Raw genomic sequence first — 14,905 nt, forward strand, 5'->3', positions numbered from 1 at the left:
GCCTTGGACATAACTGTCTGGGGCTTAGGGTGGAATGTTGCAGAGATGCACTTGTCCTGTGGGCAAGGAAGAGGAGAGAGAAATTGTTAAATTGTTGATCCTTTGGTTTCCCTTTCTCATTTGTGTTTCAATCTTGTATTAACACCTCCATCCCTCTGATCAAGCAGGCATTGCACAGAGTTTGCAGATCCCCATGCCTTGTTTGCCTTGGTTCTCAGCTTTTCTAAGCCTTGGATTCTATTCTTTGCTGTAGGGGCAAAATTTACCTATTTCAGATATCTGGTGTAGCCAGTGTGTGTTTCCAGCTGTTTCAGCAGAGATGGTTTTGATTTCAAAAATGAATTCAGAGGAAATGTCAATGTTGATTTTTATCAACCTACTCTTGGGAACACAGTCCCAGGAACTGAACTTTGTCTGAGGCATTGGCACCTGGGTTCAGTCAGCTATTTCCTTTCTAAGGAAAGGATACGTGAGCAGGATTTTTAGCAGAAGTGCTCAAGCACTAGGGTCAGACTGAAGGGCAAAGCAATTCTCACCACATTTCCAGTGATCTGACTAAATTCCTGCAAGAAGATGCCCAACAGGACTCAGCAGACTAAGAAGGAACACTGGGAATCAGGAAGATCCCAGCTGGCAATGAGCTGAGGCAAAGCTATCCAAGTTCTCTGCAGCTGCCCTTGCTCCAACTGCCCTGAAATACCACAATGAACACTTTCCTTCTTGCATGAAATACAAGGACCCTACTTTAGGTTTTAACCCAAATACTTCTTTTCTGGTGGTCTTTCCAGTGTTTTATAACAATTCAAGAGATTTCTCCACAGACATAGGCACAGCACATGGAAAATGGTGCACTTACATAGAATTCAAACAACTCATGAGCTTTCTGTTGTATTACTGATGCGAAGGTTGGTATCTCTGTAGTGAAGCGATTCTGCCTCTCTCCTGTAGTCACTCTGCTTTCTGATGTCTCTGTCGGTGCCATGGAGCCCAAAGGAACCAGTAAACAGAAGAGGAAGATTGCAAATCTGTTGATCTCTGCATTCAGATGAAGAGAGGAAACCAAAAGGAAAGAGAATACAATGATTAGTCCCAATCTTCTGCATAGCCTTTTGCAAATTGTAATAGTTTTGTGCAATGTGATACATTTTTAAAGCATATAGGCATGAAGTGGCTGAGCTAGAGGTGAGCATCAACCAGAGCAACCTTACAGCCTGTAGCAAGGTACGTCACACCCACCTGCTCTGCATTCCATGGTGGGATGGGACAGCAGTGGCTTGGCTGGGAGCTGGTTTTGGAGCTGGTTCTGGAGCTTCTGCCTGCCTGGAGTGCTGTGGATGGGGCCAGCCAGGCTGCATTTAAGTGCTGTGGAGTCCTGCGTCAGTGGCTCCCCCACAGTATTTTTTTTTTTTTTTTTTTTGCCAGTGATAATTTGGGTTTTTTTCTTTTTTGAAAGATTACATCAAAAGTTGATTCAAATGTGTCTTCACTGATTGTGATCTACGTGCACGGTTTCAAACTGACATAGAGGGTGTCCTGTGTCATCTCTGTGACTCGGAGCTCGCCTTGGCCATCCCATCTAAGTCCCTGGGCTCTCCAAAGTGTGGGATTTAGAACATAAACTCTTGTTTTATTTGTAAAGGTGGTTGGAAGCACATTATTGCTACCCAAAGCCATTGCTTCTCCTGCAGAGTCAGTGTAAGAGTTGACCCAATGTAGGGAGTGAAAAAGGCTTGTGTGCAAGGTAGGTCAGGCCTCCAGTTCCATGTATAAATTCCTTTGCTGGATGCCTCTAAGACCCTGTTCCCAAGGGATGCTCAGGATCCCCCCTTCCCATCCCTGTCTCCTCTGAGGCTGTTTTCTGCTTCTGGTAACCAAATGCAGGAAATCCTCATGCAGACCAAAACAGAATAGGTGCTAAGTAATGCCAAGGAAGAGATGAGTTAACCATGGCCAACAGAAAGGACAGTTCTGGCAGACACTTCTTTTATTTGAGGGTTTTATTATTATTTGGTGGGAAAATGGAGACAGAGAGAAAGAGAGATGTTTCTTTGTGTGTGGTGTTCTTTAGGAATGTCCCTACAAAGGCAGTGGTGGGTACAGATGGCTCCTTTCTGGCAGAAGGATGATCTTGGAGGGTTTCTTGTTTGGAAGCACCAATCCTGCAGAGATGCAGTTGGTCAGTGGCCCACAGGAAGATCTGTGGAAGGTGCAGGAGCTTGTACATAAAAGATGCCATTGGGCACTGCCAGCCCCCTTCAAGCTCTGGCAGATGGGCACAGCCAGGGAGTACTGGGATCTGGTCTTACCCCAAGAGCAGGAGTATCTCTTTGTGCAGCACTGAAGGCAATGGGGCCAAGTTATTTTAAATAGTGATGCAAATAAAAGAAGGAGAATTTTTACAGCTTCACTTTTCCACAAAACACACTTCAACCACTGGTAATTTTCTTTCAAAGACTTTCAGAAGATTGTACTTCATTTTCTCCTGAGGACAGCACTTTACCTGGTTATTCCACTCCAGGACATGCCATCATCTCATAGCCTGTGCATGATGTGCACATCCTTTCCGGTCTCTACAGGGCTGTGATAAGCTGCTGAGCTGATAAGGGAGCAGGTCCGCATCCGTCCTGTAAAACCCAGCCTGAGAAGTTCAGCTTTCCACCACGAAACCATCAGACATCACAGAGCAACTGCAATTCATTTGGTGAAGTTCTGCTGACACATGCTGCTCTGTCAGCCCTCTAAAATGGAATTTGTGGCCATTGCTGCAACACCTATCGCTGGAAAAAGGAAATTAGTCTCTGCCTGTGGAGACCTAATGCTGACCTGAGACACAGCTGTGGCTTTTGTTCCTTGAGCTCACCTACTTTTTCCAAGTGTGGGAGCTAGTATTTTCAGCTGTGGGCTTGTTTTCTGGCCTTACATGGTTGTGTGGCAGTGCCCTCCACGTAAAGGGGAGAGCTGGGGTTTTGGAGCTGACTGAGACCCCGACTGCTCCTTCCCTGAAGCCTGAGTGTCACTGAGGACACAGATAAGAGAAATGGCAAATTCCATGCCACAGGTCCCCAGCCAGGGAAGAATGCTGATGCTGCACCCTGCAAGTGCAGCATGAGGCCACCTGTTCTTTCCCTGGTGGGGAGCAGCTCCCAGAACTCAGTGGGAACCAGAAAACCAGGGATTTATTCCCAGCCAGGCAAGCTTGGTGCTGTTCCAGACATGCTCCACCCTCTGCTTGGAGAGTTTGGTTCCATGGCACCATCTCCTAGCGACAGGAACACAAACCACTGAGCCGGGAGATTCCCTGCCGGGCTGGGGCTTCATGGCAGCACCCCACAGCGTCTCGGCTGCTTTTCAGGAGTACCTGCATCACCTGGGGCTGCAGGACTTCCCCTGTGGCCTCGGCAGCTGGGTAGGGGTCTGGGGGGCACAGCCGTGGGACGTGGCACAGGGCTGCCATTGCCTCTCCTCTCTCCCTGTCCACAGAACGAATCCCGCCTCAATGGCCGCAGGAGCCCCCAGGCACAGCCATTGGGGCTGGAGGAGGCCGTGCTACCAGGAAAGGAGACCCCTGAGGTGCTGGTGGGGCTGCTGAGAGACCAGCACAGCCCCTGGGCACTGCCCTCTGACTGCAGCCCCCAGGCCCAGCTCCTGCGGGAAGTGGTCGTGCTGGCACCTGAGATCCTCCATGGCTCCAGGGTCTTCCAGCTTGTCAAGTCCCTGCGGATGCTCGACAAGGGGGTAAGTACAGCTGCTGAGGCCCATAAAGCTGTGTCTTCCTGCTGTCAGGGAAGACGTGCTGGGAAAAGGACACCTTGCCATCCCAGGGTCTTCCCAGGTGCTGCAGCTAGAGTAGAGCTTCTCCCCATGTCGTCCTCCCCAGGATGTGCTAATCCGTGCCACACAGATGTCACACAGATCAAGACGTGTCCATGTCACCTTGGCCACGAGGTGCCTCAGGGACAAGTTGGTTAAACCCAGCTCTTTGCAGGTGGAGGAGGTGGATGAGGGTCTGCTGCGGTTCCAGCAGCTGGAGGAGCTCGTCCTCAGTGCCAACCACATCAGCAGAGTAACCTCGGCCCACCTGCCCCGGACTCTGAAGGTGAGTGAGCAGGGTCTTGTGCAGGATGGGACAGGAATTCCCATGTGGGAACACAGGGAAAGCCAAACAGCTCAAGGGAGTGCCAGGAACAGCTTCTTGCCAAGGTGTTTGTTGTTCCTTCTGTCCTGGGCAGGTGCTGGAGCTCTGCTGCAATGCTGTGGCTGATCTGCAGGACCTGTGTGCTCAGCCACCCCCGGAGCTCCAGCACTTGGGGCTGAGCTACAACCGGCTGTGTGGCCCTTCCCAAGAAAAGCACCTCACTGTGGATTTCTGGTAATGCCACAGGCTGAACGTGGGCTCCTGAAAGAGAAATAAGCAGATGTGAACAACTGATCTCAAGCCATGGAGGTGGCCCTTTTTGGGAAAATACAAAGGGAAGATTCTGGGAAAATTCAGAAGAGTTGTTTCTTTGCTCTGTGTCTACTCTCTGTGCAGAGTAGTCTGTCTCTGCTGTCTTCTGTCTCTTGTCCAGAGGTTATTTTGGTCCTTAGCAAGGTGTGGAATGGGGAGATCACCAGGGGAACTTCCCTGACACCCTTCCCATCACAGTTCCATTTCCCTGGGCAGTTTACTTTGTCCATGTCCTTCCCAAAGCCACTGCTGGAAGTCTGTAAGCATCTGAAGTACAGACTGCATCACCAAATGGTGCTGTGGGGTCATAAATGGATGCTAAAGAAAAGTTTTTGTGTTGTGGGGCAGACTGGCAATGGACTGTATGGCTCAGGAATTTGGAACGGGCCTCCAGATTGGATTCCTCAGTTCAACCCAGTTTGTGCTGGGGAAATATGATTTTTGTTTCTTATTTTGCTCCAGGGCTGTAGCTTTCTATCTTCAAATAGGCTGGCTGCCTTATATCCTTCCCTGGGTTCTCTCCTTAGGCCAAACCTTGTCTCCCTTGACCTGAGCTTCAACAGCCTGACAGACCTGCTGGGGCTGGTCTCCCAACTGTCCACCCTGCAGAACCTCCGCACCCTGGTGCTCCAAGGGAACCCACTGGCTCTCATCCCCACTTACAGAGGCTTCCTCGTGGACAGCCTGCCCAAGCTGTCCATCCTCGATGACATCTACATATGGCCTGAAGAGAGGCAGCACTTCCATGGGCTGGCAAGGCAGCCAGGTGAGCCCTGCCTTTGAGCCTGCCCGTGCTGACCCTGTGATTCAGGAGTGGGGTTTGCATTGTGGTTGTATAATTACAAGTGAGGTAGTTTCAGCCTTAGGCTCAAGAACAATCCATCCCAGTCCCAGAACTGCCTCAGTGTCCTGGCCTTCCTCAGCTTTTCTTCCCAGACACCATCTGGTTTCAGATCATGGATTTCCCTCCCAAGCTGTGGCAAGAGGAACATCAGTACTGGGAAAGGTGCTCACGTGGGGCTGCACTGTCTGCACACAGCGGTGCCACCTCTGTGGCACATCCCTCACTGGGATGAGAGCAGGAGGCTGGGAACACCTGGGATGGGAAACCTCTCTTGGTGGCCCCTACTCAATGAGTTTATGTGCTGGATGTGCTTTTTGGAGAGTCAAACGTTGAAGGAGCAGAGCAGCCAAGCCAGGAGGTGATTGCGTGGCTTTGTAGTGACGCCACGTGGCAGTGGTTTGTCACAGCATTTGGACAGGCTGGCACCGAGGGATGCCAGCAGGTGGGACATGAGACCTGGAGGTTTCTGCTTGCTCTCTTCCTTCCTCTCTCTGGAAGGGAGGTGCTGCAGCTTCATGGCAGGATTGTTTTCCTTTCAGAGCTGATCAGGAGTGAAGCACGAGTGGTTGTGAGCATTGGAGAGATGAAAGGACTCCCTAATCCTGAAGATTTTCAGCAGCTGGAGGATGGCTCCGAGGGTCCAATGATCACCTACAACTACTGTGTGACCTACGAGTTTGCAGAGGGAGAGGAGCTTGAGGACAAGGGCAGTCCTGAGGTTGGTGCTTGATTATGCTCCTGGAAAGAAGCAGCAAGACAGGTCACAGCAAGGGGAACTGCATCTCCAGGATAGGGGGTGATGGGCCTGGTGTGGGGAGCAGCAGTGCTGGGGACAGAATTCCCATGTGGCTGCATCCAGCTACCCACATTCCACATCCCTCTTAGGGAGCCCAGAGCTCTCTGCATGTGGGAGGGAACTCACAGCCCCTCTCCTACTGACTGTGGCAGACCCTTTCCCTGGCACTGAAGTCCCTTCTTCCCATGAGGGTGGGCTGGGGAATAGGATTTTGGAGACAAATCCGTCTGTTCCAGGGAACAGAAATCCACCAGAGTCCCACAGTGGCCACGCTGGATGTGGACAGCTCTGCTCAGGACACAGGAGAAACAAAGAGCCATCAGGAGCCTGCAGCCACAGAGGAGCCCAAGCCCCACTCTGGTAATGAGGAATGATAGATCTTCTGTTCCACATCTCAGGGCAGGTTTATAGCTCTTTGTGGGGTGTGGTGGCATCAGGATGCCCCTCGCAGTGCCAGCTGGGCTGTTCCTGGGACTGATGGATAATGACCTGGCACCAGCTGTGTCCTGGGGGTCCTTCTGGGAAAGAGAGGTCTCCTCACAACTTTTTTGCATCCCTACACAGCGAGGGTATTTTCCACCCTTGGACAGCCCTGGGCAGACACCATCGACTGCAGCTACAGGAAGGAACACATTGCCAAGGACTTGGTGGGGCTGAAGTCGTACCTGGAGGCTGGAACCATTGTCTCTGTTGTGGAGGAGAAGGTGAGGGTGTGGCTGAGCTGGATGAAGGGGGAAGAGCTGCTGGTAGGCCTAGCCAGTGGTATCACAATTCCCTCTGGGAGGCAGGATGGGATGGCAGTGACCCTGGGCCAGCTCCTCTCTCTGGGCAGGTGCTCTTGTGGCCTGTGGATCCAGAAGAAAATGCTGTCACAAATAAGGAAGGACAGGAGCTGAAGAAGAACAGTGCAAAGGTAGGGTGCCAGGAGAGAACAATGACCAAATTCTATCTGAGTTGCAGAAACAGTGATGGCAGAACAAGGGCCCTTCTCCTGGGTCAGTCTGCTGTGTCAGAGAGTCAGACCTCTCCCACAGTCCCCCCTTTCTGTGGGGGGAAATCAGCAGCACCTTGGCCAGGATGCAGTGGTGGGCAAGGGTTGGGGTTGCTTCTCTCTGATAAGAGACCCCAGCCTTCTGCTGAGACCTGTCCCCATGTCCAAGGACAAACAGAAAAAGAAGAAGAAGAAGTCATATGAATTCCGCAGTGACCCTCCCATTCGGAGCACCCTGCGCACCACGAAGGTGACCTTGGAGACCCTGCTGGCCACCAAGGACCTGGTGGCAACTGTGTGTGACTTTGGGATCCTGATCCCTGAGAAACCACCAGTTCTGGAGGAGAAGGTAAGGAGCATGTCCCAGGGCAGGGCTGCAGCCTGGGGTTCAGCAAATGCCTTCTCTGGCCTGGGCATCCATCCATCCCTCCCTCCCTCAGTTCTCCTCTCCTCAAAATGGGGCTGAAATAGCCCTGCCTGACCACCATCCATTGCTGTTGGTGTGGTTATTTAAGGCTGATATTAGTGAGCATTATTAATTCTGCTACTTTTTCTGGGCCTAGGAAAATAGATGAGTTTATTTTTCCTTTCCAGAATGTGTAAGCAGCCACACATGCTTCCTCTGGTGCTCTCTCTCAGCATGGCAGCACATACCAGCTGTACCACCTTTCTGTTTCCTGGATTCTCTTCTCTGAGCAGCCACTCTGCCGTGCTCCTGCTCCCCCTCACCTCTGTCCCCTGCCCCTGAAATCCCAGTGACAGCACCCAGATGATGACAGCTGGCACAGGACTGAAGGAGGGCAGTGAGTTTCAACACTGCCTTACTCTGGAAACATCTCTCTCCACAGGAGGTAAAAAAAGGCAAAGACAAGAGCAAAAAGCCCAAAGCAGAGAAAGGAGACCAGACCAGCCAGAAAACCAAAGGTGACAGAGGGCGGGGTGTGTGAGAAAGCAAACAGGAGCAGGGCCCGGCCACCCTGCCAGCTCCAGGAGCAGGGACTTACTCACATCCTGAGCCTCGGGCTGTGAATACAGACATTCACTGCGGGGCTCTCGGAATAGACACAGCCTGGACTCTTTGCGAGTCGGTGTCTGCACAAGCAGCCAGGGTGGGCTGCCAGCTGCCCTGGGAGACTCACACCTACAGCACCCTGTGCCAGGGGAGAAGGGCAAAGCAGATTTTTGGGTGAGAAAAGTGCTGCCCACTGTGTCGGCTGCCAAATGTGGGCGGTGGCGTGGGCGGGCAGCCGGGCAAGGGCTGCCTGGGATGCATAATGAGCTCCTCATTCACTGCCAGCTCGCATCTCCCAGCTCTTTGCAGAGGGGATTATTGTTCTCTCTGGTTCAGGGATGAGATGCACAGAGAGCCCCAGGTGCCCCAGCCAGCCCATGGCAGGGCTGGGAACAGATCCAAGTCTGCTGTCACCCACCAAGAGACCACCCCGACCCCGCCGGGTGTGTCCCCTGCCTCCCCAGTGCAGAGCAGCAGCCTTGCTTAATCTTGCTTAATCTGCAAACCTCATCCTGCCTTTTGCAGGTTATTTTTCCATCAATCTTGGTTCTGACTGCAAAAATAGCAGTGCCAGCACATCGGAGGGGTAATGCAAGAGCGGGAGGAAGTGGGAGAGGGAACGGGTGGCCAAGCAACTCTGAAAAGCTGCTCGTGGGTCAAGGAGGGCAGGGAGAGAGCCAGGCCTCCCAGCACTGCTCAGAGCTACCAAAGGAGCTTTGTTTTCCTGCTCTGGCATCAGATTTAAGGGTGCAATTAACCCGGAGCTCCAGGCTGCTTTCCTGTGCCCTGTCACCCACAACAAGGTCCCCATCTTTGGGGGGGCTCTCAGAGCTCTGCAGTCCTGGGCTGTGTTTGCATTCACAGAAGCTGGTGGCCTCCCCTAGCAACCTGAAAAGAAGAAAACTCATTGAATTGCTGTCCCCCACAAGAAGATGTGTATTTGCAATGTACACTCAGCCTGTTGCTGAAACAGGCAGCTGCCATCAAACAGCTCAGCTTCAGCAGTGGTTGTTTCTTCCTTCCTCCCCTCCCTGGTGTGTAGTCAGTGCATGCAGGAGGTTTCCCTTCAGCTTCAACAAAGGTGAAAGTGTTATTGTGTGCACAGAAGGGTTGCTGCTTCAGGAAACCCACAGCAGTTAGAGATTTGTGCTTAATTTGGTGTCCCCCTGTGCCTGTGCAGGTGGGGGCTGGCTTGGCTGCACTGTGGGACCACTGAGAGCATATTTCAAAGTGTGAGTGCAAAATTCACAGTGCCTAAAGATGAGCTGCCCCACAACTTGCTACACCCATTGTCTCATGGCTGTGACTCACCAGAACACCCCAGCTGTGGCTTTTGTGGGGGGCTGGTCAAGCCCTGCTGAGCTCAGTGTCTGCTCTGTGAGTTGCCAGCTGCTCCGGGGTGTTTGACACCTGCACATCACCTGGGGACTGCCCTTGGAGCTGTGACAGTGGCCATGCCCCGAGGGACAGAGGATGACTCCCAGTGTGTCCAGCAGGGCTGTGCAGGGACTGGCACTCTCACAGCCGGGAGCTGAGGCTGATTTGCATCCCTCAGTCAGCAAATGCACACAAATAATAAGTCTTCTCAGAGGAATTGGGATCACTTCCAGACTGCTCAAAGAGGAAAGGCAGCAGGCTTTGTCACAAGCCAACCATTTGCCCAGACACTGAAGGATGTTTTCAGAAGTAGTCTCACGTAGGTCTCATTTTACCTCACACTTGATTTTCTGGGATCCTTGAAATCATTTATTTCTGCATCTTTCTTTTGCCCTAGGGCAGTTTCACAACAAAAAGAAAGGCTGCACCCCGGTCAACTGCCAGCCTAAAGATGCTTTTTGGGCTTATCATTGAAAATCATATTCAATTTCCCGCTGAGGCCCAGTCACTGCTGACACCCTTGCACACTGCTGCTTTTAGGATCATTTACTCTCTCAAGACAGTGACAAATGTACTTCTTACTGCAGGAAAAGGAAAAAACACAGACACTGCTGAAGTGGAGGAGGGTCAAGAGCTCCAGCCGGTGCCGCTGACAGTTCGATTCCAGATGCAGCTGCTTCGATGGCCCTTGGCAGCCAGCACCCAGAGCCAGGAGAACGTGGCCATGGGGAAGACTCAATGATGTGTCCATAGCAGAAGCATGAGTGGAAATAAACCACACGGGAATGCCGCGCGGAGCCTGGTTATCTGAACCGCCAGAGCTGGGAGATGCCCCGGGGCTCCTGGTGGTCTGTGGCTGGTGCTGAGCTTCTGCTGGAGCTGGAGCGGGCAGGGGGCGTTGGGTGGGTGTGCGGGGTGCAGGGTGCGTGTCCGTGCTGGGGACACGCTGCCCCGGTGCCGGTGCCACCCCCCGCATCCTCCGCCCGCGGGCGGGGCTCGGCAGCGGCGGGGCGGGGCGGGGGCGGTGGCAGCTCCCGGTGAATCGGGGAGGGAAGGCAGCTCCCGGGGAATCGGGAAGGGAACAGCAGCTCCCGGTGAATCCCGGAGGAGCCTCCTCCGCAGAGCAGGGCGGGGGTTCTGCCGTGCGGGGTCACCGTGGAGCGGCGGCTCCAGCCCGGTCTGCGCGCCCCGGCGGGGCTGAGGGCTCTGGGCCGTCCTCACCGGCAGCTCCAGGTCCTGGTGAGAACCGGGGGGAAGCACCGAGACACGTCCCTGTCCCAGGTAAGGTGGGAGGGCACGGCTCGTCTTCATCTGCCCGGCCGGGGCTGGTCCTGCGCCGGATGCTGCCATGTATCCCAGGATTAAAAGCCTTGTGCTTTACACCTTCTCATTCACGCTGCTGGCTTGGGTGTTCTACATGAAGAAGGAAGCGAGGTTGGCAGCATCATCAGCAGAGCAGAAAGTGGATGTGGTGGATCACAGACTGCAGCCCTCGGTTCTGGACAGCGCCGAGCACAGCAAGTGTTTGCCAAACTTGACCTTTGCCAATTCTTCTCTCGCCCTCCCGGAGCCTCACCGAGTCTTCCTAACCTACAAGCATTGCAGGAACTTCTCGGTCCTGCTGAGGCCTTCTAGGTGTAGCAAAGAGATGTTCCTCCTACTGGCCATCAAGTCTTCCCCCATCAACGTGGACCGGCGTGTGGCCATCAGGAACACGTGGGGGAAGGAGGTGTCCATCGGGGGCAGGCACATCAGGCTGGTGTTCCTCCTAGGGCGCTCCGAGACCAAAATCCAGCTGCAGCCCCTGCACCAGCTGCTGGCCTATGAGAGCCAGGAGTTCGATGACATCTTGCAGTGGGATTTTGTTGATGACTTCTTCAACCTGACCCTCAAGGAGCTGCATTTCCTCCGCTGGTTCACGGAGGACTGCCGGCACGCCAGGTTCGTGCTGAAGGGCGATGATGACGTGTTTGTCAACACTTACAACATCGTTGAGTTCCTCCAGGAGCTGGACCCTGAACAGGATCTCTTTGTTGGGGACGTGATCGCCAACGCCCGGCCCATCAGGAACACCAAGGTCAAATACTTCATTCCAGAGCCCATGTATGAAGCCACCTTCTATCCTCTCTATGCAGGAGGAGGGGGATATGTGATGTCCAGAGAGACAGTGCATCGCCTCCAAAGCACCGCAGAGGACATGGAGCTCTTCCCCATAGATGATGTGTTTGTGGGAATGTGTCTGGCAAAGATGTCAGTGACCCCAAAGAACCACGCTGGCTTTAAGACTTTTGGGATCCAGAGACCTTTCAATCCTTTCGATCCGTGCTTGTACAAAGAGCTGATGGTTGTGCACAGACTGAACCCAACAGAGATGTGGATCATGTGGACGCTGGTGAAGGATGACAGCATTAGGTGTGCAGTGTCGGTGACACACAGCTACAGCAGGGGCTGGAAAAGGAGCTACTGATGAGCCCAGGGATTGTGGCTGGTGACAGAGTACTTAAACTAAAAATCAGGTTGTGGTAGAAACGTGTCCGTTACTAACAGACTGCACTGGAGCTGTCGTGGTTTGGTTTGCAGTGAGTCTTTTTTCTGTCAAGGGTTACTTGAAGCAGTTGACTTGTCACAGGGTGGGGCTGTGGTCAGTGGCTTCTCAGCCAGACTGTGCCAGGGGAAGTCACAATTGCCACCTGCACTGATGTCTGACTGCTGGCCAAAGTCAGTCTCATGTGGGACAGCCAGCGATGACTAAGGAGTGACAGAGCATTTGAAATTTACTTGAAGGCATGGAAGAAAGGCCAGTATGTCCTGCTAGGTCTGCTGTCCCAGGGCAGCAACCCCACAGCTCCTACCAGACAGCAGGAGAAAGGGAGTGGAGTGGGGAGGGAAAAGCTTCAAAAACACATGGCCTTAACACAGCAGTGATGATGATCTGGGGGACTGGGCTCTGCCTCCAGCCCTTTGGCTTTTGCAGAAACTCACAAAGGTTTACATGCACTGGAAACTTTAGCACAAACACTTTCTGATCTGGTTTGAGAGGAGCCACGTGTTTTGAATAATCATCGTGGAAGAGTGGCTGTAGCTTCCCATGTTGTGTGGGAGGTGTTTGGTTTGTTTTAATGTTGTGTATAAATAAAGCACTTTTCAAAAGTATTTATATGGGAGTATTCTTAGGTCTTCTGAAAGCTAAGAGCTCTAAAAGCTAGGGAAGGCTGAGATCTGGTGCTGGGTATTTGCATTGAAGAGGAAAATGTTAGTGGAAATGGATACTTGCTCCTTCTTCGGTGAGCTGTTCTCTGCCCTGTTCAGACAAGATGCATTGACACAAAAGTGATAAATCTGAATGTGCTGGAGTTGCTAATTTGAGAAAAGATCAAATATAGAACTAAGTTTTGGTGATTCTTTTGTGAAGCTTATCAGTATCTTGCTGCTAGAGCAGGAGCTGTGGATGAGCAGGAAGCAGCCTGGAAGCCTTAGGGGAAAAAACAAGCAAATGAGTAAAGAGGAAGTGTGTGATTAGAGCAAGCAGAGTCCTTTGTGCTGTGCTGTTGTAATTGCTGTCTGTAGTGCCAGCTGCCCAGCATCCATCCCCCACCAGATGGGAGCTGGAGCTTTCAGAAGTGCCCAGGAAGTGCTGCCAGGAGGCTCCTGCTTGTCCTGTAGACAGGGACACCCTGAGAGCAGAGGTGTGGGAGCTCTCAGTGGGATGGTGAGGGACTGCTGGTAGGATGGGCTCCCTTGGCCCTCTGGAGCACCTGGAGTAGCTCTGGCTGATCCCCAGGGCTGACCCAGGCTCTTGGGGCAAAGGTGCCACCTCACAGGAGCTGCTTCTGTGCCAGGTGTGAGTAGGGTTTGTCTCAAAGAATTGGTGGCTGTCCATCCTCAGGGTGGTCTTGTGCAAGTTGTTACTGTGTTTTCTGGCTGCAGTTCCAACAGGGTTGCATTAACTGGAGCTGAGACAGTGCCTGTGTGTAGTTTTAGGTGTGTTGGCTTTGTAAACAAGGCCAAGTATCAGCAGCAAACCCCAGGTTCTGGGCACAACTCTCTGGGCACTGCTGCTGGTCCTGGAAAGGAGGCTGCACAGAGTGGGCCCTGTGGTGCCCTGTGAGCTGCTGTGCCAGCACTTCTGTGACCCACTCCATGATTCCCAGTGCAAACTCAGGAGCACAGAGCATGATGTCATGTCTGTTGTGGGCTTAGGTGTGTGGGCTAACTCCCAACTGGCAGCTCTCACTTCCTGACAAAGGTGAAGGACTCCTTTCTGCCCTGTTTTGGGGTGGTTGGTGCTCCTCACCCCCACTTTGACTTGGCTGGCCTGACTGGTTGGTCCCAGTCACGTCGGGCTGGATGTGTGTGGAACGGCTCTCGGGCAGGAAGCGCAGTACGTGCAGTGAAACAAGAAGTGGGGTCACAGCAGGGCTGGGAGCAGGCCCTGAAAGGGGAAGAGGGACTTTCCTGGCTTTGCAGGTTTCTGGCAGTGCCATGCAAACATCTGAGTAGAGTTACTGTGGCATCCTGAAAGATACACAACTTGTTTGTTCACTCAGGTCAGGGGCTTGGCAGTTGTTCTTCAACTGCAAAGGTACCAAAGTAGAGCAGTTGTGGTTAGAGGTTGATCTGCGGCTGTATTTGGCTCCTGAGGGCTCAGCTGTGCCACCACCCAAGTAATCCTCTCATCACAGGGTTTTTTTTTCCCTAATGCTCCAGCCCAGAGCTGTGTTTAGCACAGCAGACATGGGCAGCTCCCTGCGAGCTGAATTCCAGACTGTGCCATCCTCCTTGGATACAGCAGCACCCAGTGAGGAGAAAGGAAAGAGGGTTTGTTAAATTTTCTTTTTACTACTTAATCTATAAATGAACAGTGCTGTGCACCTGAGATTGCATTTGTTCCAAAGGCAGCCAAAATGAGACACCTCTTCGCTGCAGGTAAGAAAATTCCTGGTCGGTACAACTCAATTTAGTAACACCAACCTTGACACTGATACATCAGATGCTAATCTGTGGTGAAAAACCTTTGATTAATTTGTATTTTCTTACACAAACTGGCAGATGGGGATTCAATCAAGGGTGATAAAGTTGAAGTGGATGCTGTTCTACAAAGCAAATTTCACACCAGCTGTCAAGTTAGGAAATGAGCAGTGAAAGACACCCGTGGTTTTGAAACCTGCAGTGAAACATTAAGCTTGCAAAAGAAATAATTATTTCCTGAAACTTGCATTGGGAAGCATTCAAATATGTAAAACTCTTTTGCTCAGTGCTTTGTAGAACAGCACACAGCAGCTGCCAAAACAATTTTGTTTATAACTACAATATACTGAAAATCAAACCTCCCCATTGCTTCCTGGGGAACCTCCCCCAGAGGTGATCCTGGGTGAAATAAGTTGCTGTGCTGAACAAAACTGCACCAAGAGCCTGGGTGACTCCATGGGAAGTTCTCA

General features: G+C 52.3%; 2 protein-coding genes across 2 annotated transcripts; both read left to right on the plus strand.

Annotated features, from left to right (window-relative positions):
• Positions 1 to 1,990: 1,990 nt before the first annotated feature.
• Positions 1,991 to 10,351, plus strand: LRRC43 (leucine rich repeat containing 43). Its single transcript, XM_041410435.1, has 12 exons — positions 1,991 to 3,406; positions 3,481 to 3,735; positions 3,986 to 4,096; positions 4,230 to 4,369; positions 4,975 to 5,213; positions 5,831 to 6,013; positions 6,331 to 6,447; positions 6,652 to 6,791; positions 6,920 to 7,005; positions 7,229 to 7,427; positions 7,927 to 8,002; positions 10,055 to 10,351. Exons 1-12 carry the CDS (start codon positions 3,317 to 3,319, stop codon positions 10,207 to 10,209), a joined length of 1,791 nt encoding a protein of 596 aa, XP_041266369.1. The 5' UTR covers positions 1,991 to 3,316; the 3' UTR covers positions 10,210 to 10,351.
• B3GNT4 (UDP-GlcNAc:betaGal beta-1,3-N-acetylglucosaminyltransferase 4) lies at positions 10,345 to 12,283 on the plus strand. The gene has a single exon (XM_041410436.1). It carries the CDS (start codon positions 10,816 to 10,818, stop codon positions 11,932 to 11,934), a length of 1,119 nt encoding a protein of 372 aa, XP_041266370.1. The 5' UTR covers positions 10,345 to 10,815; the 3' UTR covers positions 11,935 to 12,283.
• Positions 12,284 to 14,905: the final 2,622 nt, after the last annotated feature.

Source organism: Onychostruthus taczanowskii, unplaced genomic scaffold (genome assembly GCF_017590055.1).
Source record: "Onychostruthus taczanowskii isolate IOZ18803 unplaced genomic scaffold, ASM1759005v1 scaffold32, whole genome shotgun sequence".
Lineage (NCBI taxonomy): Eukaryota > Metazoa > Chordata > Aves > Passeriformes > Passeridae > Onychostruthus > Onychostruthus taczanowskii.

Coding starts and splice junctions, on each gene's coding strand:
- LRRC43 (XM_041410435.1), top strand. CDS start 3,317: ATGGCAGCACCCCACAGCGTCTCGGCTGCTTTTCAGGAGTACCTGCAT. Junction 4,370..4,974: donor CACCTCACTGTGGATTTCTG/GTAATGCCACAG, acceptor TTCTCTCCTTAG/GCCAAACCTTGTCTCCCTTG. Junction 8,003..10,054: donor GACCAGCCAGAAAACCAAAG/GTGACAGAGGGC, acceptor TTCTTACTGCAG/GAAAAGGAAAAAACACAGAC.
- B3GNT4 (XM_041410436.1), top strand. CDS start 10,816: ATGTATCCCAGGATTAAAAGCCTTGTGCTTTACACCTTCTCATTCACG.